Below are 27954 nucleotides of genomic sequence, written 5' to 3'. Positions count from 1 at the left end.
TCATACTATATATCATACTTTGATTGATTAATAAAAACGACTGACCATGATTTTTATTTATTTATTTTTTCCCCAATAAAAAATAAATACTTTGAGAGTTATATTCCATAAAATACACTTATCATTTTCGTAGAAATTTCACTTTTAAAATGTACCCCCTTGTGTTTTAAGAGGTAGATGTGAGGTGTTATGAGTTACCGACAAGTGAGCGTAAAATCCGATGGGTTTGGCATGTTCGACGGCGGTCATTCCGATGGTGAAATGTCGGTCAAAGGGAGGCAAAGGACCGGCCAGCTCAGTGGCAGTAAGCCTGTTAATTTGAGTTCGCTGTCCGTGGGGGCCACCATCACTCCCTTCTTTTGTCGCCACGTCATCTTCCCTGCAAAGTGGGGGTGAAAATGATGGCTTTTCAGGCTGATGACGCAAGGAGACGTCATCAATGAGCTCATTACGAATCACCTGTTTCTCCACCTCCAAATTATTTTCATTTCTCAATTTCAAATAAATACATTCGAGTTGGGATTCAAAAATAATATTAACAAAAGCCCATTGGGCCATGACATACCAGCAGCCCAATAGTCAACTAATATTCATGCATTTTTTTTTGGTTTTTTTTTTGTTTTTGTTTTTTTTTTTTTTTTAAATTTCATTTAGTTAGAATGAATTGACCAATCCTAGCCTGTATTAAAAAAGAAACATACTTACATTACCACATTAGATGGTCAAAGTTTTCGTATAATTTTTTTACAGGAGTATATATACAAGATTTTTTGTAAAAATTACAGTACATAGTCCTTTGTGTGTGTATATGAGGGTCCAAATGAGAACATGATACTCATGTTAAAGTGAGGGCAAAACGCAACCTCCCATAACAGTTCATTAATTGTTGAGGGTTTTAGTGAAAAAAATATGTGATCAGTTTTATAATTATAGCAAACTTTTAAATTTGTAATATTTATAAAATTGACACGGTTTATTTTCTCCTTATTTTTTTAGCAACCATCAACTGCTGATCTACCCAAACGGGTGGATCAGAGTATGGACAAATCTACATCCTCTATCATCAAAGGCTAGGATCTTACAATTACTAAACTTTCAAGTTTGCAATAGTTATAAAATGAACTCCTTTCTTAACAGTTTTTAATAATTATAAAATTAATCTTTTTTTTTTTTTTTACTAAAATCATAACCATTGGTGAACCTTAAGGGCGGGTGAGACCCGTTTTCACTTTTTACAGAAAGACCATGTTCTCATTTAATCATGTCTCTATATATAAAGGATTAAATATAATTAATTAGTCTATTCATTTCGGACAGTTTTCAATTAAGATTTGGGACTGATTTAGGCTGGTATTTTAAAATTATTGTAGCAACATGAAATCGGACAAGAAAATCTAAGAAAGATTCGGAACACCTCGTGATTTAAAAATAATAATAATAATAATAATAATAATAATAATAATAATAATAATAATAATAATAATAATAATAATAATAATAATAATAATGTTGATCTTTCAATTGTTGAATGTGCATAAGATCATATATTATATTATTAGGTTTTGTAGCCATCTGATCTCTCGAAGGTTTACACTTTCGTCGACGACAAATGGGAGAAATAATCTTCAAACAAAGAAAGAAACAAACGAAAGAAACAAACAACCTCGCACATATGAAGTATAATTATTGGATGAAGAATCTTTGTAGATCTGAGTTCCCATGAATTCCGTGAAGAGAAATCTAGTATGATATGGGGAGCATGTTGCCCCTTTATGAGGTTTGCCACTCACCCATTTTCATCAAATTACATATATATATTTAAATTATAATATAATAGACCACAAAATTAAAATGCTTAAAATGGGGTCCAAAAATATGGTTCCACCATGCCCAGCAACTAGCTAGCATTCATTAGGATTTCATGCAAAACTCTTTTCAAGTTTCAACCACCACTCACATGGTGGTCCATACTCCATTTTCGCCACCGCCACCCTATAAGCCTATCTTCATTCTTCAATGCTTTTTAATTAAGGTGGTGGGATGGAAACCATTCACCTTGAGGCTTGAGGTTAGGGTATATATGGGTGTGTGTGTGATTTGTTATTATTGATCATTATATATATTGTTTTATTATGTGGCTGAAATATTCTTTTGGTATAAAATTATTAATGGTTAGTTGAGTTTCCAAACACCTTGTATTCAGATGACATGTAATAATCTCTCCTATGTGGGAGGTTATGAGATCGAGCCTCAATGGAGGCGTTGTTGACTCTTTGTGCTTCACTAGGTTGAGAAAGTATGTTTGAACAGATATTACAATGTAATAGAGTCAGTACAGATAAGAATACCTCACGTTGCATTTGTCTAGTTGATGAGAAATCTTATTTAAAATTTGCTTCCCACGGCAGAGTAGGGTTCAACGTAACCCCTACCTCTAACTTTAGATTTGAGTTTGGAATGAATTTCTTGTGCACAAAAGTAGTGTGCAATTTAGTATAGAAGTTAGATTTTGTCTCAATTTTCCTCCCTATAGGATGGAGTCCGGAACAAATTTATGAAATTTAAGGATATAGTTACAAAATTATTATACAGAGTTGAATAATATACGAACTTATGAAGGGATGTATGCGGTTGTGATCTTCATGATCTACTATACCAACCAAAGGAAGCATTCCATGTCCATCCTAAATGATTCAATCATACCTTAAACTATATATGCAACTTACATTTGGATATTCAAACAAAAGTATGGGTGTTGTTTTCATAGACTCACCCACCACCCACCCCGCTACCATATATTGAACAAAAAACCAACTTTTAGTATGCAATCACGGTTGTCACGCCATGACCATGCACTCTATTTAAAATGGAATATATTCACAATAAGCATATATTATAATATTATATTCATAGTCAAAGAATATTTTATATTTTGTTGATCACCGGCGTATAGTTATATTGCTTTATTCTTCTTTTTTTCATTAATCACGGGAATTTCGTACTAGTTTTAGACTACTGGTTCATCAACATTGCAAGAATACGTTGTATGTCACCAAATGTTGATACAAATTTATAAATATAAATTAAAGAGGATGTTATATTATTTGTGGAAAATTATTTTATTATCCAAGATTTTCATAGTCGGATATAGTGACTAATCACCTTATTGAACTAAAGGCACCTCTAAAGATGGGACAACTGACCAGCTGATGGAAGATTTAAGACTGCTCCATACATAAAGTCAAAGATCAATCCCTTAACGTTTGGTTAAGGATGAATCTAATACTTCCACTCAACCACACTCCCAAATTACGTGGGGATAATTTCTGTTTATGTATGTAATCATCAATTTCATCAATGTAACTTTTTTTGACATGCGTTATACTAAATAATTAACATGTGTTAGGATCAAACTTTTATCACTCCACCAAAAGTTATAACTAGAGCTAGTAGCATTCAAAAAAAAAAAAAACTAATATAAAATAATACGTAACTTTATTTCCTTTCTTTATATTTGCATAGCAATCAGCACCACGTTTCGATGGTAAGATGTTGTACTTAGGCTTCCAAACCTCTGTTCCAACAATCTCCCTACCATTATCTACTAGTCTAAATTGTACAACATGCTTTCACCTGTGATACCAATTGTTATGATTAAATGTTTACCAATATGTCAAAAAGTTATACCTAGTAGTTAATGCTCAGTTTTAATTTATTTAAATTCCTTATACTAACATTTATTGTTACATTTCAATAGCAAGATAATAAACTTGATCTCGTCCAAAACTTGATTAGAAGATAACTCAAATTAATAATAAGTACAAAAGGCATAAAATTACAATTTCTTTTGTGGAAGTCATCACTAAAACCACTAAATCCATGATGTTCAAGATTTAAAATGGTGCGGATTGGCTCTCTACATTTACTTGTCATCTTAAGAGAAAGTCTTTCAATTAGCATTTCTTTAAAAAACATGGACATAATATTATTCAATAATTCACAGCATATAATTATTTCATATATAAGTCTAATATTGCAGTAAAGATCCAATATATATGGTTAATCTTAATTTAATAATAATAAAATAATAATAATAATAATAATGTTTGTTATGGCCGTGAACAAATAGTTTGGTCAACGAAGCTAAACATTTTAATAAACTTACGGATCGCATGAGTCACCCAACCCACTTTTTTCAAATTAAATTAATGCATATGGATCAACATAGGCGAGTGTCCTCGATGTATCAATAGTTATTGTGTGGAAGCTGTGTGGATCACGGTTCAAAAATGACGTCATTTCGTATAATATTTTTACACAACGTCACAATTCATTGCAACATACATTTTTATAATTCATAATGAACATTATTTTAAAGCATAATGTACATTATGCTAAAGCATGCATGATATACATTATTATAACTCATAAAGCACATTATCTTACCCTAGAAGTTTCATTATTCTAACACATTATGTATATTATTCTAACACATACACATATTCTAACTTATAAATTCAATAACGTCGTTTTGGACCATGGTCCATACAAATGTAATTTGCCTCGATGTATAGAAAAATGTCAATTTGGTTATTATCTTATATCTTTATTAACTAATTTTCTCTTTTATTCTTTATATCAAAATTTCAATAATTTAACATGTCCAGCCAAAAAGAAGATGATGAAGAAATTCGAGAACACATTAGGTGATTTAATTAACTATTTAATTTTTTTTGATAATTTTCGATTAGGTTATTTAACTATTTAAATTTTTTGATAATTTTTGTTGGTGGTGGATTTTATTGATTACTTTCAATTGATAGAGTTATCCAATTTTAGATACAAATGTATCTTCTCTCCAACATCAACAATCACATCTCTAATAAAGAAACCCTAATCATTACTGGCCATCCACCTCCGACCCTCCGTCATATCGCCGTCCATTGCAAACTTAATGTTAATAGGCCATGCCAAATATATCATTTTTCATGCAAGTCAAAATTAAACCCTTCAATCCTTCATATCACCCACCCCCCTCCCATTACTAGAAATTATTGAATTTCCAACCACCTGAAAGTGATTTTAAATCAAGTTAAAAGCAAAAAGTGGTCAGAAATAGTAACAAGGGTTTTTCTGGATACCAAAAGTGATTGGAACAAAATTTTCAACTTGATTTAAGATCACTTTCAGGTGATTAAAAATTTCAGAATTTCCAGTAGTGCCCTCACCAACCATCCCCATCTCCATCTTCTATCACCCACAAAATCCTAAAATGATCCCTTCCATCCCTTCCCAAAATCTTTAGCAGCCATCACATGGCCGGCGCTGTCAAATCTCCTTTAATTTCCCCTCCAACTTGTATTTAAGTCAACCATATAATCCACTAGATCGCACTATGCCAAACTCTATCTTTCACCACTTTCGGACGATCCAATGTTATGTTGTGGGATTGATCTACTGGACAATTGGGCATATGTATGAGAGTTGTCATGTTTAGGGTTTAACCTTTTAATTTATGCATGTTTCTAAATACATGAAATATCAAAAGGTTTAATTTAATTTCTATTTGAAAAATGCAAGGTTGAAAAAATCGCTAGGCGCCTGGGGACCGCCTAGGGCGCCTGGGGACCGCCTAGGGCGCCTAGAGCGATTAATCGGCGCCTAGGCCCGATTTTTGCAACACTGGAAAAATGTTATCCCTATCTTTGCTGATTTGATATGGTATACACTATTACTTGATTGATTTACTAGACAATTCAACATACATCAAAACGTTTTATATTCATTTATTGTTCATATTTTGTTACGAGTTTTAACGAAAATGGTAAGCAAATTAGACAGCACAAAAAAATTGCCACATAAGGAGGTTAATGAGTTTTTATGGATCCAAAAGTGATTTGATCGATTAAACATGGATTCTTAGACCTAATTCGTATCATAATTTGTAAAAAGCGATAAAGCTTAAATAATAGAAATGACACAAAAAATACAAGTCTTCTCTGTATGGAATTCCATTATGTTGTTGTGAAGTTACATTTATATATAACCAAACTCTCGAAAGTCATTCATGGTGACTTGTATGTATTCATGAAGAAGAAGATAGGATCGGAGAAGGGAGACAAAAACGAGGGCAATACAAGTCTTCATACTTGCCTACAACTAGATAGTTGCTCATTTGCTATAGCTAGAGATAGAGAGTGTATGTACAAAGTACAATGCATAATATTGTTTCCCTCCTTAGCTTTCTTGACTTCTTTCTCTTTATATAGACTTGAACCCTAAAATAAGTTAGTCATATTCAATTTTCCAATTAGGTTCCAAAGCCTTCCGCTGCGAGGTTGTTAGGATCAGATGTATGTACGTGCACCATAACCTCAACCAAGGTGAATATTAAGAGGTAAATTTAGAAAATAAATGTAGCACCCTCATTGTTATATTGACTGATGGATCGGATATACTAGAGATGGATCCGGGACAAATCGACTTGAGGAGAAACGAGGATGACTCAGGCTTGGGGCGCTTCAGCCTTGTGTGCTACGTGCGCAGACACAGTCAAAGAGGATTCAATTGTCCGCCCTATTCTCATGGGGCGGTTAGGAGGAAACCTTAGTATAAATTAGCTCATTAATTATTGTCTTGTTAAGACATCTTTCAATCAATACATTCACTTGTAATCATTTTACAACACTATTACCAGGACTATGTGGTCTAATGGTATCCGGGAGACTTCCATTGGGAAGATTGTGAGTTCGAGCCTCAATGGTGGCGTTATTGGTTCTTTGTGTTTCAGTAGGTTGAGAAGTATATGAACAGATACTACAATGTAATAGAGCCAGTGACACTCAAAAAAATAAAATAATTTACAACACTATACACTATTATTAATACAAATTTTGTCTCCACGACACATATTTCTTTGATTTTTCCATTTCATTATCCATTTATTTATTCATATTATTATTGGGTTAAGTAATTCTGGCCACCCTGATTAATTTAATCCACCCGTGGCGGCATTACATTTCTTTTTCTAAATTTATTTCTTAATATTTTCCTAATACAATGTTATTCGATGAGAATTTTATATTTAATTACTAGGCGAATTTTTTAGCCGTGGTAAAATTAATCAATTCATGCAAGAGCTAGGTTAATAAATATAACAATTAATTTAATTATAAATTATATTTTAATTACATATCTCTGAATGTTAAATTATATGTATGTGTGTATAATACATATATTATTGCGTATATATATATACCAATATATGTGAGTATAAACTTAGTATTATAGATAACTTTTATGTTTTGTAAATATCAAATTTGTGAAAACTATTTATATTATTATTAAATAAAACATAAATTCTTTCTCTTTTTCCTCTATATTTTTCAAATATGATAATTAAAATTTATCACTTTAAACAGTTGCAAAATATAATTTAAACTAAAAATTAATAATTATTTTTATTTGTCAATATTTTAACATTGGATATAAATTTATGCGCATTACATAATGTTGTTTGAAAATAAAGTTGAAATATAGCATACTTGTTAAGTCAAACCTGATTGGGCATAAAACATAAAACGAATAGTCTTTAATAAGAAATAACCTAAGCTATATTTTAAAACTTTGAAATTCAATTAAGGCTTGCTTACATAATAATAACTAAATAATTCGAGATGATGGTTGACATTTACTTTTTAAAAAAATATTATATTATAATTTGTATTATTAATTTTTTTTTTTAAAGTTATGCAGCATTTATAGTTGCCCCACTTTTGGCGTTGTTGAACAAGGTTGAATTCAGCGAAAAAACAAAAGTCATATCAAATTAGGTTTGACGTGAAGATATGGGCATTCCATGTATTTGTAGATTTTAAGTTTCTCTCATGTTTTCACACGGCGGGGGTTAGTTGCCGTCGGCAGGCGATTTCCTAATTAACGACAACTATTGTCCGTGTAAATCTTTGTCCGTTGACTCGTGGTCGGAATTTCTTGTAATTTACCTGTTTAACCATTACCCAAGTCTGCAGCTTCTTGTACTTCCGAGGTTTTTTAGAGTATCTCCAATAGTTGTAGATTTTTAGGAGTTTTTGCAGATATGATTAGGAAAGAGAATATTGGATAGATAAAAAGGGATACAAGAAAAAAAATTGAGAAAGTTATGCGCCCAACAGGCTTGTGGAGTACACGCGCCCGGCTGAGCGCCTCCGACTTTTGAATTTTAAGTCAAAATGGTTATCCGTTAGCTTTGACATTAAGTAGGTGTTAAAATGAAAGGTAAAACTGAAAACTCATGAATGTGACTCTTTTAAGCAGTTTGCGCACATATTTCTTCAAATTAGGGTTTCTCTCTCTTAAAAGTTAAATTTGCAATCAAAATGTGGTATAATCAACTATAATGCTAGAAATCTTTGCATTGGAAAGTTTGTGGATGACGTTGAATTGAAGATGAACATTTTTGGCCTTCTAGTTGATCATCCCACACTTTAATTGCAGTTTTAGGAGAGCAAAAACCAAATTTGAAGAAATATGTGTGCAGATTGCTAAAAGGAACCATAGATTGATTTAAATTTGAATGCAAAACCTGAATTTCCAATTTTGCCTTTCATTTTAACACCTACTTAACGCTAAAGTTAACGGAGGACCATTTTGACTTAATATTCAAAAATCAAAAGAGCACTTTAAATGCAAATGTGTAATTAAAAATCAAGGACCAATTAAAAAAAATATTATAGTCAGAGAACCATTTTAAAAATGAACTCTATTTTTGAAATATATTTCACCTCATATAATTGCGGCATGTCAACTTAGGGTGTGTTTGGAAACCTGGAAAATGAGTTCTGGAAATCATTTTCCAAGTTTTCACTGTTTGGATGTGCCTAGAAAATCAAGTCAACGGAAATTATTTTCCGTTGACTTTGGAAAATAGGCTTGTTTTGGAGGAAAATGACTTCCCATTTTTTTGAGGGGAAGTCATTTTCCAACTTTTACACCAACATCACACCATCATCAACACCATACCACCACCACCACCGCTGCTACGACCACCACCACACAATACCACCTCAATCACCGTCGCCGCCACCACCACCGAAATCACCGTCGTCGCCACCACCACCACTACCACCGTCGCCACCACCACCATACCACCGCAACCACCGTCGCCGCCACCACCACCACCACCATACCACCGCAACCACCGTCGCCGCCACCACCACCACCACTATACCACCGCAACCACCACCACGACCATACCACCGCCGCCACCACCACCACCATACCACCGCAACCACCGTCGCCGCCACCACCATCAACACTATACCACCGCAACCACCGTCGTCGCTACCACCACCACTACCGCCGCCGCCGCCGCCACCACCACCATACCACCGCAACCACCACCACATACCACTATTGCCGCCACCACCACCATACCACCGTTGCCGCCACCACCACCATACCACCGCAACCACCACCACCAACATCACACCACCGCCGCCACCACCACCACCATACCACCGCAACCACCGTCGCCGCCACCACCACCACCACTATACCACCGCAACCACCGTCGTCGCCACTACCACCACCGCCGCCGCCGCCACCACCATCATACCACCGCAACCACCGTCGTCGCCACCATTATTATTATTATTATTATTATTATTATTATTATTATTATTATTATTATTATTATTATTATTATTATATAACAAATAACACCACCACCACCATAATATTTTTGATATATTATTAGTTATTTTTTTATTATATTTAAAATTATTATTATATTATTATATATTATTATACATGTTGTAATATTCTAAATAAAATAATTAAAATGTTTAATTATACAATTCTACTCATTTTCCAGAAAATGAACCAAACACACAAAAATAGTTTTCCAGAATGCAACCAAACACTGGAAAGGAAAATATTTTCCGGAAAATGACTCATTTTCCAGAAAACATTTTCCAGAAGTCATTTTCCTCCTTTCCAAACGGACCTTTAGATGGAAATGAGTGCGAAATAAAAGTGGTGTCCCGTGCTGTGCATGCCTTTTGTGCTTACATCAATTTTCATGAAATTTCGTATTTAATTAGCTTTCTCATTTCTTTAATTAATTAATTAATTAATTAATTAATTAATAATAATAATAATAATAATATTATTATTATTATTATTATTATTATTATTATTATTATTATTATTATTATTATTATAACTGCCACAATTTTTTTTTTAACATATGAAGATTTGAGAATGAAGATATGACAATTTTTTTAGTCCTAGTACGGAATATAATATAAGTTTTGAATAGGGAAAATGACACTTTTTCCCCTGAGTTATATACTCATAGTCATTTTTCCCCCTCAATTATTTAGGTAAGCACATTAGCCCCCTCAATTATTCTAAAAGTGGTGGTTTTTCCCCCTAATATATTAAATTGACATTTCTACCCTTAAAGTAAACATTTTATTTATTTTACTTCTCCAACAAATTATCGCGTATACGTAGGGATGACCACGGTTCAGATCAAACTGAACCGGACACTATAGCAATTGAATTAAAAGTTTCTGGTTATAATTCAGATCTAGAACCTAATATTTGGATTTCAATTTATTAAAATTATGAATAAAAAAAATTGGATATTGAACCGTAAATCGGCGGTTCTGGATTCGGTTCGCGATTTTGAACCGTCTTTATTTTAAAATTTTATTTTTTATTTTAAATAGTCTAAATTCAACAATAAATGTATTTTATTTTTTCAGTTCGGTACATGAATCGTCCGTTCCGGTTCGCGATTTTAATAAACTCTAAATATCGAGTTTCGATTCTAAATTGTAATTGGAGTATTCCGGTTTGGTTGCTATAGTGTTTGTTTGGTTTGAACCAAATTATTGTCATAATTTGTTGGAGAAGGAAAATAAATGAAATATTTATTTTAAGGGTAAATATGTCCATTTAACATTTCAGGGGGAAAAACAACCACTTGAATAATTCAGGGGGAGAAAGTGCTATAAGTATATAACTTAGGGGGAAGAAGTGTCATTTTCCCTTTTGAATATATATAGATCATTTTACCTGAACAAATATTCACCTAGTTAATATGTAATGTTCAGATATCACAAAAGAATGGTCACGCAATTATTTATATTAATATATACAATTGTTGTTTTTTTCTACTAAAATTTGTAATTTCAATTTGTAGAATTATTTATAAAATTTTAAAAAATTATATATTTCAAATTATATAATACCGCGTAATATTTATAAAATTTTGACAAACAATAGTCTATCTTTTACCTTTAATAAAATGTTGACTTAATTTACCTTCGCTACACATATTACCTTATTTGGTTATGGATAGTGTTACTTATATATATATATATATATATATATATATATATATATATATATATATATATATATATATATATATAGGGATTTATATACTAAAATTAAGGTTTTATTTGAAAAAAAAAAAGTTCTTAACATTGTTTTGTTTGAGTTGGTCTTTGTGAATAATCAATATATGTAAGGAATTGTGAAATTTATCATAAGTTATATTATGATTTATGAAGTGTAGTTTTCCACAAAAAGTTTTTGTGTAAAATTTTATTTAGATATAGATATAAATACAATTGTTTGATTATAAAGTTTTTCATTAAAGAAGTAATTAATGTTAAATGTATTACAATTTATACAATTCTATGTAATTTTATTTAATTAATTTGTAGTATGTTAAGTTAGTCAACACTAGCAATTGGAAATAAACTATTAAGTGTATTCGATTGGTCAGTTAAGAGAAGATTGTTTGATCAATAAAGAAGAGGGAAGACTAAGAATCTAAATATAAAATTAAGACAAGAAATGAGACACTAAGTATGATTAATCCCACGCAATTAGTACACACCAAACACCTGATTTTTTTCCAGCACAAAACCAAACAGAATTTAATATATGATTTGAGCATTTGCCTTTTTTCCTTAATTAAACGTTGTTTAGCAATTAGCAGTAAACAAGATTTCAATTTCAAAGTGCTGATAGGTTATTGACTTTTTGGCACTGTTTATGAAGGGGTTTGGGGTTTGGCGCCACATGACATGAATGAATGCTATATCGTCACAGCCGGTGGTTGAACGGACGCATCAATCAAGACAAGGGCAAAATCGTCACACCACCGTTCTGCTTCGATGTTGTGTTATATAGTGGCGATTGAAAGTGAAAGCCTGAACGGAGACACACCCGTTGATCCTTTCGCCATTTTTGTTATAAATTCCAGTTTGACTCGTTTGTTCTACTCCCAAATTTCGTGTTTTTTTTTCTTTCTGCATGTTCCCTTTTTCGTGGTATTCGAGGACTAAGAAGGCGAACTGTGTTTCTAGTTCTCGTAATTTATGGAAAATTGAGGTAAGAAAAGTATGGGTTTTGGTTTCCGATGTTTGTAAGCGTTTGTTTATGAATGTTTTCCCCCTTTTTTTTATTGGACTCTGCTTAAATTGATCTTATTGGGAGTTGTTCTTCTGGGTTGGTTGTTGATTGGTGTATTGATGAAGAACACGTTTTCTCCTCGCATGGCGGCCTTTACAAGATCTGTGGAAGTGGGCTATGATTTAATTTTGCTTTTTTCTTTTCCCTTCTTGTTTTCTTTGTGATTTTATTTCTTTATTCTGAAATGGGAATTTCAGAAAGTTAAAAAAATTGAATCTTTTGTACGGAGTTTTTGTTTTGATATTTTTACATGTTTTCCTGATTTTATTTCCTTGTATTTGTTCTAGGATTTTAAGGTTTAAGGAATGATGGGAAGTTGTGGCGAAAGAAACGAGGATCAGTTCTTTGACACTGGTGATGAGATAAGTTCTTTGTCTGATTGTTTTTATACTAGTTCTGGTTCTTTAGGTTATGAATTCTGGGCGAAGAACTTAGAAAGTGTGAGTGAACGGCGAACTAGGCTTTTGAAATGGATGGGATTGAGTCCTGAATGGGAAGTAATGAATAGAGATGAATTGAATGATGAATGTTGTGATAAGTTCAAAGCTGGGGATGATAATAGGATTAGTGACAATGGTGAGGCCATGCTGGCAAACTCGGATTCCGAGGACCATTTCTTCTCGGGTCGATCTTCCCAATCAGACGAGAACGATTCTCTGGAGGAGAAAATTAGGAATCTGGACAATGGAACAGAGTTCATGGTTGATGAGTTGGGTCAGGATGGTACAGTTAGCCGGTTAGGCTCTTCATCGTTGGTTCAGCGATTATTGGGGAAAGATTCAGAGGGATTTCGAATTGTTGATACAATGAGAAAGAAAGTGAAAAGAAATTGGCTTCAGAAACTAAGTGCTGTGACAAAGGGGACTCGTTTGAAGTCCAAAGATTCCAATGTAAACACAGGCATTGCTATTCAAAAGGTTGTGGTCGATACGTGTAAAAAGCAGTCGAAAGAACTGTCTTCACTTTACAGTAGGCAAGAATTTCTCGCACATGAAGGTTCGGTTTTGACTATGAAGTTCAGTCCCGATGGCCAGTACTTAGCCAGTGCTGGAAAGGATGGAATTGTGCGTGTTTGGAGGGTGATTGAATCTGAATTTCCAAATAAACTAAACAATCAGGATATCGATCTTTCCTGTTTATATTTCTCACTAAATCATTTCTCGGGATTAGCCCCCCTTAACCTTGATAAGGAGAAGATGAAAAGAATGAGAAAATCGTCAGAATCAGCGTGTGTCATCCTCCCGCCAAAATCCTTCCAGATTCTAGAGAAGCCAGTACACGAGTTCTATGGACACGAGGGTGAAGTCCTAGCTCTTTCTTGGTCAAAAAATGGGGTTAGTATTCTCTATACGTTTGATCAAGAAAAAGTTTTTTTTTTGTTTTTTTTGTTTTTGTTTTTCACCTTACCTAATTCTTTAAATCGGCATTGTTTAGTATCTGCTATCATCCTCTGTTGATAAAACAGCTCGCCTGTGGCAAGTAGGACATGATCAATGTTTTGGCGTTTATTCACATAATAATTACGGTGAGCCCATTTCTATTCTATTTTGTGGGGTTTCTGAACTCTATACAATTTTCTGGCGTTTATTCACGTTATACTCTTGATGCAGTGACCTGCATAGAATTCAATCCCGTGGACAATAACTACTTTGTTAGCGGTTCAGTAGATGGAAAAGTTCGTCTTTGGGAGGTGCACCGCCAACGAGTTATTGATTGGACTGATGTGAAAGAAATAGTTACTGCAGTGTGCTATTCCCCCGATGGAAAGGTCTCACTAAAGGCATATTCTTTGAACAATTGGGTTTCTAACTGAAGATTATAGTAAATTTACGTTACCCTTTTAATTAACACAGGGTGGTGTTGTGGGCTTCATGGATGGCAGTTGCCGTTTTTATGATGTAGTAGGTACGTGAAATGGCGTAATTGTTGCTTATTTATGATCTGAGACTGTTCATATCATTTATGGTTGGCGTCTTGATTTAGGTAATTGCTTGCAAATGGGCTCTCGAGTATGCCTGCAAGGGAAGAAAAAGCTTCCTCACAATAGAATAGTCGGATTTCAGGTACTTTTTCTCGTTTATTCTCAAAGAAACTCTTTTTGTTGGATGTATGAACTAAACAAAACGTCATTAAATTTTCCAGTTCTGCCCAGATGACACAAGCAAAGTTATGGTTACTTCAGCTGATTCGCAGATTAGAATACTTAACGGCTCCAATATCATCTGCAAATTCAAAGGTGGGCATCTTTTCCTACTACTATAGTAATGTTAGTGAGACTGCACATTTATTATTTCCTATTTCTACAGGGGTCCGAAATTCTGCAGGCCTGGTTCCTGCAACGTTTACATCGGATGGAAAGCACGTTGTCTCGGTTACTGAAGATTCGAATGTGTGTATCTGGAACTATAACGAGCTGCAGACTAGTAAGACCGTACGATCCTATGAAAGTTTCTATTCCCACAACGCATCAGTGGTGGTACCTTGGTGTGGTGCAGGATCATCGGTGCCAGGAAGCATGTTATCGAGCGGGAAGGCGATATCAACCTCATCGTCATCGTGTTGTCAGTTCAAGGGATGTGCAACGTGGCCGGAGGAGAAACTCCCTAATTTGAGCCCATCCCCAGTATTGAAATCGGATTACAAGTTTCTGAAGAGTGCGTGGCAAAGCGCATTGGCTTCTTCTCCAAATTTATGGGGTCTCGTGGTTGTGACTGCCGGGTTGGATGGATACATCAGAACATTCCTTAACTACGGTTTACCAATTCGTTTTTGATTGAGATCATAACATTATTTTTATTCATTTAGCAGCCAAGGGGCATCCTCCATCTCAGATTCATCAGCATAGAGAATGTTATGATTTGTTGTTGTATATGATATTGAATTCTGTAAGTTCCAGCTGAAAGAACACCTATAATTTTGATACAATGAAATTCAATAAACTATATTTTGATCCATAAAGTCAATGGCCCTTTTTGGTAACAAATTGGCCAATAGGTCAATTTTGGCTTGTTTGACCATTATTACTTGTTTGGTTAATTAGCTTTTTGCAACTCTAAAAGGCTAAAATTTAAAAAGCTACTCCAAGCAACTTTTTCAATTGGCTTGTTGAGAAAAGGAATTATACTAAACAGCTATCAGCTAAAAGCTAATTTACCAAACACTTTTCTACAGCTATGTATCATTATTCTACTGGTTCATGGAGCACATTTTATGGCTTTAAGTCCAATTCTAATATGGGTCCATAGTATGAAGACAGTTTGAAGTTTCTAAATGTCTGTCAAAATGAAGATCAACGATGACAAATATGCAGCTGGGTGAAGAAAAGCCATTCAAAAAAATTATCAAAAAAGTGATTTAGTAACCTAGTTGGCTTAATGGGAAATTAAACCTAAACCATGAAAGTAAATCCCTCACATCTTCGCTATTAATTATAATGTTAAATTGAGATGAAATTAAACCTGACCTGTAACCTTTCATTTGAAATGATGATAGCGATGCCATCTAACCACAAAATACATACTTAAATTCCCCCTCTCAAGCAAGTTGAACAACTGCTTGGACTGTTAGGACTCTTGTGTTTGTAGTTGGCTAGGACTCTTTACTTATCTCCTTATATTGTTATTGTTCAGACTATTATTGAGTTACGTTGAATATACAATCCTCATCTGGTATCAGTATCCAGGGATTCTTATTTTCATGGCAACCTTGGGAGATAACAATGGCGGTTCTGTTCGCGATTCATCTGAACGGATTGTGTCCGAGGTTGCCCCCACTCCCGTTTATCCAAATACTAGCTTATCCTCCGCCCATCACTTCATGTCTATCAAGCTCACTGCCCACAATTATTTGTTTTGGCGTACTCAGATGCTGCCGTTCTTGGAAGGCCAAGGGTTGCTTGGTTTTGTTGATGGCACACTGCTATGCCCGATGCCTGCCGCTCCAGCGCTGCCGCCGTCCGTGCCGGTGGAGTCGACGGCGGACAGTGGCGTCCGGCCGTCTGATCTAGCTTCGCTGCAACAGCAATGGCGCCGGCAGGACAAAGCTGTGCTTTCTCTGTTGATTTCGTCTTTGTCCGACGAGATGCTACCCATGGCGATCGGTCGCTCCACGTCGCGGCTTCTATGGTCGGCGATCGAGCAGGAACTTGGCTCGGCGACGCGTTCCCGGGCTTTGAGGCTTCTCGGCGAGCTGCAGGGGCTGTCCCAGGGGGCGTCGTCCGTCTCCGATTACTTGAGTCGGGCGAGAGTTCTGGTTGAAGATTTGGCGCTGGCCGGCCGGGTTATTACGCTTGATGATCAGAATCTCTACGTTTTCCGTGGCTTACGGCCGGAGCTCCGTCCTCTTGTTGCTCCGCTGACGCGTGGCTCTCCAGTAACCTTAACTGAGCTTTCTGATTATCTAACTTCGCAGGAGTATATTTGTGCGCCGGGTGGTGGTGGTGATGCTGCCCCGACTGCTATGGCGGCGTCGCGTGGCCGAGGAGGCGGCCGGTCCTATCGTGGGAACTCGGGCAGTGGCGGTGGAGGCTCGGGCAGTGGCGGTTCGGGCGGTAGTAGCCGTGGCCGAGGTGGCCGGGGTCGTGGCCGTGGGCGGTCGGACGTCTGGTGTCAGATTTGCGAAAAGTTTGGGCACTCGGCACGGGCTTGTTTTCAGCGATATTCTGAGACCACGGATCCTCAGGCGCATATGATTGTTTCTGGTGGTGAGAACGGTGGTGTTGAGTCTCATCAATGGTTTCCTGACACGGGAGCCACGAATCATGCTACTCCCGACTCCTCTATGTTGACTTCTTCGGCTCGTTATGATGGTCCGGACACCTTACGTGTTGGTAATGGTGCAGGTATGACTATTTTTAGTGTTGGGTCTACTTCGATAACTTCTTCTTCTAGGTCGTTTAGTTTAAATGATGTTCTACACATTTCTGGTTTGTCATCTTCGTTGCTTTCTGTTCAGCGGTTTGCTAAAGATAACCGTGTCTTTTTTGAATTTCATCCTGACTGTTTTCTTGTGAAGGATCTCTTGACCAAGAAGGTGGTTTTTAAGGGGGGTACCTCCGGTGGCTTATATTCGTGGCCTGTGTCTTCGAGTCCGTCTGCTCTTGTTGCTGCGCGTGCGTCATCCTCTACTTGGCACAAGCGGCTTGGTCATCCACACACACGGGTGTTGCGTCAGATATTGCAGACATCCGGTGTTAGTTCGTTTAATTCTAGTGATTTTTCTCGTTTATGTTCTTCATGTCAGTTAGGGAAGTCTTCCCGTTTTTCTTTACCTCGTGTTGAGACTAAAAGTACTCGAGTATTATAACTTATATATACTGATATTTGGGGCCCAGCGCCTGTGTACTCTGTTAATGGTTTTCGCTATTTTGTTCTGTTCGTGGATGATTTTACGCGTTATGTGTGGTTTTATCCTATGCGTGCGAAAACGGACATTTATTCTATCTTTGAACGGTTTCGGTCACTAGTTGAGTGTTCATATTCCCACAAAATCGTGTCTATTCAGTCTGATCTAGGGGGAGAGTACAAAAAGCTCCACTCTACTTTTGAGTCGCTTGGTATTCGTCACAGGCAGTCCTGTGCGTATACGCATGAGCAGAATGGTCGGGTAGAACGCCGTCATCGGCATATAGTTGAAACTGGGTTGGCTTTGATGGCTCAGGCGTCTATTCCCTCTCGTTTTTGGGATTATGCGTTTGAGACTGCGGTTTACTTGATTAACAAGATGCCTACTCGTGTGTTGAACGATGAGTCTCCTCATTTTCGGCTGCATCGTTCACCTCCATCTTATTCTTTCTTGCGTGTTTTTGGCTGTATGTGTTTCCCTTTGTTACGTCCCTATAATCGTAATAAATTGGAATATCGTTCGGCTCCCTGTGTTTTCTTAGGTTATCCTGACTCTTTTCGAGGCTGTCGTTGTCTGAATCCTAACACTAATAAGGTCTTTATCTGTCGCCATGTGCGATTTGATGAGTCCGTGTTTCCTTTTGCTGGCTCTGTTTCTTCGCAGGTGGTTTCTCGGCCCCCGGCTGCTCCTTGGGGTGTTGCTCCGGTTATTTCTGTTTTTGTGCCTCCTCCTACTACTGAGGTGGTGGATAGTGATTTTGAGAAACAGGCTGTGGATTCGGAACCGGTACCGGTTGACTCAGTGTCTAGTGAGCAGACAGTTTCTGATCGTGGTCGGCCGGCTCGTGGTCGTCCTCGCCGTGGGGCTAAGGTGGTTGGTCCTCGTTCTCATGTTATGGCCACACGGAGCCAGGGTCCACAGGAGCATGTGGCGTTGGTGTCTGCTGTTGATCCACCTGAGCCCACGTGTTACTCCCAGGCAGTCAAGCATCCAGAGTGGCGTGAGGCCACGGATGCTGAGTTTAATGCTCTGCTTCAAAATCAGACCTGACAGCTTGTTCCCTATACCCCGGGAATGAATGTTGTGGGATGCAAGTAGGTATTCCGTGTCAAGAGGAATGCTGATGGGTCTATTGAGCGGCACAAGGCCCGGTTGGTTGCCAAGGGCTTTAATCAGGTTGCGGGCAAGGATTTCTTTGAGACGTTCAGTCCGGTTGTTAAGCCCACCACGGTTCGTCTTTTACTTTCTTTGGCCTATTCTCGTGATTGGTGTATTCGGCAGCTGGATGTGCATAACGCCTTCCTTAATGGGCGTTTGGCTGAGACGGTGTATATGCGTCAGCCTCCGGGATACGAGGACAAGTCAGTTCCTAATCATGTTTGTTTTCTGCAGCGCTCTTTGTATGGGCTTAAGAAGGCCCCGCGTGCATGGTTTACCCGGTTACATAACTTTCTTCTCTCTGTTGGCTTTGTTCCATCGAAGACTGATGTGTCTTTATTCATTTATTCTGATCATGGTGTGCAGCTTTATTTTCTGGTTTATGTCGATGACATTCTTGTCATGGGCTCGGATTCACGCCGGGTTGCTGGGCTAGTGGATCGACTTGCTCAGGAGTTTAAAATTCGAGATATGGGGCCTCCGTCTTTTTTCCTGGGGATTGAGACTGTCCCTATTTCTGACGGTGTTCTTTTGTCTCAGCGATGTTATGTTCAGGATATTCTCAAGCGTGCAGGGATGGTTGACTGTAAGCCGGTTTCTACTCCGATCTCAGTTGCTCGCTCTGAGGACGGTGATGTTGCTCCTTTCGCTGATCCTACGCACTATCGTGGACTAGCTGGTGCTTTGCAGTACTTAACAGTGACTCGTCCTGATTTGTCTTTTGCGGTCAACAGGCTATGTTAACGCATGCAGGCTCCTACTACTGCCGATTGGTCTATGATGAAGCGAGTGTTGCGTTATGTGAAAGGCACTCTTGGTATGGGGCTGTGTGTTCGAAAGTCTTTGTCTACCTCGCTGCATGCGTTTTCTGATTCGGATTGGGCTGGTAGTCCGGATGATAGGAAGTCCACCAGTGGTTTTGCGGTATTTTTGGGCTCTAATCTAATATCGTGGTCATGCCGGAAACAACGCACTGTGGCGCGTTCCTCTACTGAGGTAGAATATAAGGCCTTAGCTTATGTGGCAGCTGATGTGACATGGCTCGTTTCTCTACTTCGGGAAATCGGTTTCTCTCCAGCTTCTCCGCCTAGTCTATGGTGTGACAACTTGGGTGCTACGTACCTGTGTGCCAATCCGGTTTTCCATGCTCGGACTAAGCATGTGGAAATTGATTATCACTTTGTCAGAGACAAGGTCGCCAAAAAGGAAATTCAGGTTCACTTTATTTCCACGAAGGATCAGATTGCTGATATTTTTACCAAGCCACTTGCGTCTACTCGGTTCTCCTTTCTTCGTGACAAGCTCAATATTTCGACTGCTCCACCTTGAGCTTGAGGGGGAGTGTTAGGACTCTTGTGTTTGTAGTTGGCTAGGACTCTTTACTTATCTCCTTATATTGTTATTGTTCAGACTATTATTGAGTTACGTTGAATATACAATCCTCATCTGGACAAGCAAAAATACAAAAAGCGAACAAATAACAAGTGCGTAAATGAAAGCCCAAAGCAAGAGAATTTTGGATCCGACATGCCCAAGAGCAATCATTATTGCATGGACCATGCTCCATAAAATTGTGTGGACTATAAATAAAAAAAATACATTTTTAATATACTAATGGTACATTATTTATATACGTATGGTACATGTGAGTATATATATATATATATATATATATATATATATATATATATATATATATATATATATATATATATATATATATATACTCGAGCGTTTTTTTTTATAAATTTTCATTGATTTGAGCCGTTGATCTAAATTTGATCAACGGCTCAGATCTAACCGCATAACCGCACGGGAAGCTATACCCGCACCTGAATCCTTCCATATGTATATATATATATATATATATATATATATGTGTGTGTGTGTGTGTGTGTGTGTGTGTGTGTGTGTGTGTGTGTGTGTTCAAATGAGAACACTTCCCCACAATGAGAACTGTGGATTAATTTTGGTCCTTGATTTTGTGTTGTTCTATGGTGTTGATTTTTTTTAGTTATTTATGATTATTTGATTAGATGTATTTATGTATGGATTGTTTAGTAATTATGGTAGTATTTATAATCTAAATATAATTATATTTAGATTTTAAGCATGATTTTAGGGGTCTAATTTTGGTATGATTCTACTGTATCTTATATTTTCAAAATCAAAATATATACTTGGTAGTAATATGCATTAGAATGTCAAAGTACCTATGAAGCCCCTGTATTATAGAGTTTTGTTCAATTTAATTAGTCCTTATACCTTTTTGTATAATTTAGTCCTTCTAATTTAAAATTGGTGAAAATAAGGACAATTGTCCAAATCTTATTAGGAACATGGTTGTAATTATTTATTTTGGACATACTAATTTAGTATATTGGTGGTAAAAATAATTAATTTTAAATATTTATAAAGTAATATATGGGTAGGAATATAAATATCGTCAGCGCCACGTAACCTATGTTTACGATAATATTTACACCGTTAACTATTGTCCTTAATTGCATCACTTTTGAAAGTACAAGGACTAAATTGAACAAAATGTTATAGTGCAGGGATCTCGTAGGTACTTTAACCGCATTAGAACTATGAATTAATTATATTTTGATTTTATGCATATTTTCAGGCTCCATTAGTGTGCATTTCATTTGTTAGTTTTGTGCATTTCAAGGTGTCGTCATGTACATTATCGATTCTAGGTGTGTGCACTTCTGGATCCCTTCTTGCTACTCAGTTGTGGCACACAAGAAGGCAGCAGTAAAGATTGGTGGGAAACACCCAACAACTCATCATTTATGGAATTTGGTGATGTAATAACAAAGACACGTACTGCACCAATCACGGTTGCAGATCCACTCTACATATATATATATATATATATATATATATATATATATATATATATATAGTGAAAGGTTCCAGTGCGATTGGGTGTTTCTCGTGTGGTTGTGCGGTTGATTAATGTGTGTGAGCTTTGTACTTAATGTGTGTGAGTCTTGTGCTTAATGTGCCTGGACTTTGTACTTAATGTGCGTGAGTGTGTAATGTTAATGTGCGTGAATTTTGTACTTAATGTGTCTGAGTCTTGTGTTTAATGTACCTGAGATTTGTACTTAATATGCGTGAGTGTGTAATGTTAATGTGCTCATGTTGCTCCTGTACATATACGTCTTCGTCTTCGTCTTTTCTTCATCTCTTTTCCCTTAATCCTCTCTTCCTCTCTCTCTCTGTTCTTCTTCATATACGTCTTCATCTTCTCTTCCTATTCCCTTAATCCTCTCTTCCCATCTCTGTTCTTCATCATATATGTCTTCGTCTTCGTTTGACTTTTGTGTTTAATGTGTGTGAGTTTGTGGTCTGAATGTATTTTTGTTTATAACTTCTTGTGCGATTGTGTTAAAAGTCACGCATATTAAGCACAAACATCTAGCACAATACTCAGACACAGTAAGTACAAAACTCACGCACATTAACATTATACACTCACGCACAATAAGTATAAATCTAAGACACATTAAGCACAAAACTCACGCACATTAAGTATAAAACTCACGCACATTAATTAACCGCACAACCGCACGGGAAGCCACAAATGCACCTGATCCCTTCCATATATATATATATATATATATATATATATATATATATATATATATATATATATATATATATATATATATATATATATATATATATATAAAGGTGCGGATTCCATGAGACCCCTATGTTAAATGATATCATGAGATTTCATCCTAATGGATGATTGTGATTGAATGAGAAATATGAAGTAATTAAGGACATATTATAATTAGAAGGGTTAAAAAGTAATTCTAGTAGTGTGTTAATTTTGGTTAGAATTAAATGGAAATTTTTAACATAATAATAGAGAGAATATTAATGGTAATAAGTAGTAATTATTTTTTGGTGAGAGTTGTACAATAAAAAAATCGTGCACAAAGGAGTGTTACACACACACCACAATGTTGTTTGCACAGACGACCAGACAAACGCACACGACACCACTAATTCTTGTACACACCTACACAGCAAATTCAACAAAAAAAAAAAAACAAAAAAAAACAAAAAAAAAAACAACAAAACGCACAATACGATCTCTACTATGCACTTTCTATCCACTTGAAAATGTAAACGTCTATACAAAAAGCTAATTCATGTACTTGGGCTTGTTCGTTGTGTATTTCCAATAAACTTGCACCAGCCAAAATGAAAACAAACTTACGCACACGCATGAAAGACGCAGCGCACACGGCATACCAGATCAATGCACACGACATACCACACCAATGCACAAAACAGCACGCCATGCACACACCATGTAAAACTCAGAATTAATCAATCTCAGAATTCAAAATATAATTAATTGTTTAGATTAATAGGATCCTTTATATTATGGTAAATATTCTATTTTAATTATAACCAAAATTAAACACTATAATACAATTACTCTTTCACCATTTTCTTTTAAAACTATCCTTAATTAAATACTAGTTGACTTTATATATATATATATATATATAAAAGTATAAAAGATATCCAAGAATCTTGAATAAAAAATCACAATCACAATAATAATAATAATAATAATAATAATAATAATAATAATAATAATAATAATAATTATTATTATTATTATTATTATTATTATTATTATTATTATTATTATTATTATTATTATTATCATAGAATACATTAATAGTACATAACAAGAATAGATAATGATAAATTGGGTATTACTAAATATAAACTATTCTTAAGAACTCATGAATAACCTAATACCAATGTCCCCATTCGGAATAACTATTTTCCTTATGGACCATTCACGGAAATAAAATGACTTACCAAATGACATATATAATAGGTCTATTTCAAAGAGTGCTATTTCATTCCCAACCTATTTTGCGAATCAAACATTTTATAAAGGGGTGAGCAGAAATTACTTTTTTTTTTTAATGCTACTAACTCTATTACAATGTAGTATCTGTTCATAAATTACTTTCTCGACCAACTGAACCACAAAAAATCAATACCACCTTCACTAAGGCTCAAACCCACTCCCTGCTATATAGGATTGCACCCAAGTACCATTAGACTACAAAATCTTGATAGAAATTATACCATACAAATTTTATTGAAAATTAAAAGTGTGTATTTAATTAAGACTTTTATAACTTTTGTAAATATATTAAATAAATCCTATTGAATCTTTTTTTTTTTTTTTTTTTTTTGGACTTGAATCCTATTGAATCTCTTCAGACTTTTATAAATTTGTAGGCCGGACTTAAAAAATTCTTATATCATAAAATTTATAAACTTTTAATGATTATTTTAGACTTTTTTTTTTTCATTTTCATTTTTTAAAAATCTATAAAAATCATTGAAACTCCAAATTGAATACGTCTTTACAAATTTTCATTAACTTATATTAATAATTACTACATATTATTTTATTATATTTTTATTATAAAAAGGTTATGATATATCATATATTTTAATAGATTTAAACTAAATTTTTGTATTGCACTTGCAAAAAATGATTTTCACAAAAAAACAACCTATTATAAATTTATGTGATAAAGTATAAATAAGCCACTGAAGTATTTAGGAACAGAAATTAAGTCACCGAACTCAAATAACTTCCAAATAAGCCACTAAACCGGAAAAAAAGAGCAATTAATAACATGTTAACTTCCAGTAGTTGCTGATTAGATTGCCACATACTTATTTATTATTATTATTATTATTATTATTATTATTATAAGGAAAGGAGAAAGCCCTACATATACACACTACTTGCCTCAAGTGAAGTTCAAACCTTTCACCTCCCACTTAGGGGAGCAACCAAGTACCAATAAACCACAAAGTCCTTGATTATTATCTACATGGTTCATACAGTATGAACCATGTAGATAATAATAATAATAATAATAATAATAATAATAATAATAATAATACTTAATCTGTGAGTAGAAGAAGGTGAAAAATTGACAAGTACGCGCTCATAAAATAAAATGATCGCTAAATGTCTTTGATTTTATTTTAAAAAATAAAAAAAAATGATTATAACTCATTTTTAATCCAATGTGTCACCTTTTTTTTTTTTTTTTTTACTACTGACCCTGTCACAGACTCCCCACTGAGGTTCGAATCCATGATTTTCCAAATAGGAGAATCACTTCATGCCACTAGACCACAACTCACCATTTCCGTTCAGCTTACATGTAAACACACTTCATCAGCCGGTCAGCTATGAACAAATTCTTTGTCCACTAAAGTCATAAAATTAAATTTACGTAATGTACACCACCGGATAATGACTGCAAATTTTCGGTCACTCAAAAAATTAAAAATACATATTATATATATTAGTCTAATTAGGTTGGGCCGCCAGTATATATATACGCAAATGATTAGGTATTTAGGTTGTAGTATCCTAAATTTGTTGACTGAAACACAAAAGTACTATGCCCCCAGTAAAACTAAATGCTCTTAGTAGGTATATGATATATCATGGCTGTCGATTGATATGATTAATAATTATGCCGATGATGTTGTCACGGGCGACTTTTCAGCACTGTTCCCTGATACGGAATGACGACCGGATTTTTGAGAATTCATCACATTGTTATATATATATATATATAGATTTTGGATCTGATGCACCCCCCATATTTAGGTGTGTTTGTGAGTTACAATCTGGGCCCTTTGTTATATTTTTTAAACGGTGATGATGAGATGAATTTTGTTACACGTGTGTTCTCTTGTGTGGTAAGCTGAGGGGTATTATTGTATTTTTATAATGGTCTATTAATGTCAATTGCTTGATTCGTGGGGATGTGTGATAGTGGGTATTAATTGTAGGATTTGTCTGATTCAAGAACAGGGCGCCGTCGTTTCAGTGTAAAGCTTCAACCAGAAGCTTCTTCTTCGTTCCCGCACGGTTCTTCAGGCGAGGCCGGGGTTTGTTGCTTGGGCGGACGTTGGCGATGGCAGGGACGCGTTCGAGGAGTGCGAAGCGGCGTAGGGGTGGTGCACCCGTTCCTATTCAAGGTATTTTTGCTTTCATACTTGTGTTTTCCCGGTGTATTTGAGTGTTGGTGTGTAGTGTATGGTTTATATTTTGTGGGGGTTGGCTATGGAGTACAGTGTGTGTTGCGGGGGCGGCGGCGTGGGGGTTCTATTTTGGGGGTGGGGAGAGTCCGATTTCGTGGTCCGTTTTTTTTTTTTTTTTTTTTTTTTTTTTTTTTTTTTCGTAATGTGTGGTTTTTGTTTGGGGATAGGGGTGAGGGTCTGGATTGGTGGGCTGTCCGGTGGTGTGGGTGTTCTCCGGGCGGTCTGGTGTGGTGGTGGTGGGCCGGGGGGCGGTGGGTGGTTCGAGCTGTTGCATGTGTTGATTTTTTATGGGTTTTTGGAGTTTGTTTGCGGGGTGGAGTGAGATAGTGGGGCGATTGCCGGTTTGTGGTTGCCATGGTTGGGGGCGGTGTTTTTTTTTTCACCGGAATTTATGACGGGGGGTTTGTGGGTTTGTCGTTTGGGGGTGGTATGAGGGTACGGATAGATGGGTGGTGGCCGGGATTGGGTGGCCGAAATGGGATGGGGTTTTTTTTTTCGGGGGGACGTGTGGTGCTTGGGGACCGTGGGGTGGTAAATTTTGATTTTTAGACTAAATTAGTACTGCCAGAAGTGATAAGCTTCTTAGATAGATAGAAAATACCATCCAACAACACAGAAATCCAGTCATTACACCAAAAGAAATGTTAATCTTCACTACAAATCATGGATTATATTGCATCACATCTGTGTCTTATTTTTTTCTGGTTTTTGGAATCAGTGGTGATTGCATATGTGTTGAATGTCTATGTTTATTGTAATTTAATTCCGTCTAGGGTGTGGATTTTTTTCATTGTTATTAGGAATTGAAAACAGGTTCTAATACCCTTTGTTTTTTGGAGGTTTAGTTCAGTAATGGGTTGTTGGTATCGCATGTGTTCGATGATAATGAAGTGTTCACAGTATTTTTGTTGAAGATGGTGTGTGCGTTTTGCTGTTTGCCCTTGTGCATGTCAGTGTTTTATTTTATTGTTGTTTTTACTGTTCACAGTAGGTTTTTTCCATGTTCTAATACCCATAGAGTTTTAAAGGGTAAATCAGTATTATTTGGTGCGGGACGGGGTTGCAACTTGGTGCATGTATTTGTTACTGGTTTTATTGTCTTCACTGTAATGAAGTGGTCACAGTATGTTTGTTGAAGATGGTGTGTGCGTTTTGCTGTTTGCCCTTGTGCATGTCAGTGTTTTATTTATTGTTGATTTTACTGTTCACAGTAGGTTTTTTCCATGTTCTAATACCCATAGAGTTTTAAAGGGTAAATCAGTATTGGTTGGTGCGGGACGGGGGTGCAACTTGGTGCATGTATTTGTTACTGAATTATTGTCTTCACTGTAATGAAGTGTTCACAGTTTTTTTGTTGAAGATGGTGTGTGCGTTTGCTGTTTGCCCTTGTGCATGTCAGTGTGTTATTTTATTGTTGATTTTACTGTTCACAGTAGGTTTTTTTACATGTTCTAATACCCATAGAGTTTTAAAGGGTAAATCAGTATTGGTTGGTGCGGGACGGGGTTGCAACTTGGTGCATGTATTTGTTACTGGTTTATTGTCTTCACTGTGGTGGGGGTCTTTCTGTGTCTGTGTGGTGGTGGTGGGGTGGACTGCGGGGGGGTGGGGTTGTGGGTCTATATAGGTGTGTGGCTTCATGCTTTATGTCTATTTTATTTTGTCATTTTGTGGTTGGAATATGGTTTCGTCTTTGTTAGTTTGGTTTGTGTGTGGTATGTATTGCAGTGCCGTTTGATGTTGCTGCGGCAGAAGCGGCGGCAGATGGGGTGGCAGTTTCGCCTGTGGCTGATGCGGCCGATGTTGCGGGAGATGGGGGGACAG

General features: G+C 36.1%; 1 protein-coding gene across 1 annotated transcript; it reads left to right on the top strand.

Moving 5' to 3' along the window:
- Positions 1-12092: 12092 nt before the first annotated feature.
- On the top strand, positions 12093-15437 carry LOC109164581 (uncharacterized WD repeat-containing protein C18H10.05-like). Its single transcript, XM_019313088.1, has 8 exons — positions 12093-12414; positions 12783-13829; positions 13930-14020; positions 14106-14263; positions 14349-14400; positions 14479-14558; positions 14638-14731; positions 14802-15437. Exons 2-8 carry the CDS (start codon positions 12801-12803, stop codon positions 15266-15268), a joined length of 1971 nt encoding a protein of 656 aa, XP_019168633.1. The 5' UTR covers positions 12093-12414; positions 12783-12800; the 3' UTR covers positions 15269-15437.
- The last annotated feature ends 12517 nt before the right edge of the window (positions 15438-27954 follow it).

This window comes from Ipomoea nil, unplaced genomic scaffold (genome assembly GCF_001879475.1).
Source record: "Ipomoea nil cultivar Tokyo-kokei standard unplaced genomic scaffold, Asagao_1.1 scaffold3069, whole genome shotgun sequence".
Taxonomy (NCBI): Eukaryota; Viridiplantae; Streptophyta; class Magnoliopsida; order Solanales; family Convolvulaceae; genus Ipomoea; species Ipomoea nil.
Note: the sequence above shows the minus strand (reverse complement) of the source record. Positions and strands in the feature narration are given on the sequence as shown.

Bases quoted from the DNA above. Each gene is read 5' to 3' on its own strand.
- LOC109164581 (XM_019313088.1), top strand. From the start codon at position 12,801: ATGATGGGAAGTTGTGGCGAAAGAAACGAGGATCAGTTCTTTGACACT. The intron at 14,401-14,478 runs GTACGTGAAATG...GTCTTGATTTAG, and splicing joins CCGTTTTTATGATGTAGTAG to GTAATTGCTTGCAAATGGGC. The intron at 14,732-14,801 runs GTGGGCATCTTT...CTATTTCTACAG, and splicing joins TATCATCTGCAAATTCAAAG to GGGTCCGAAATTCTGCAGGC.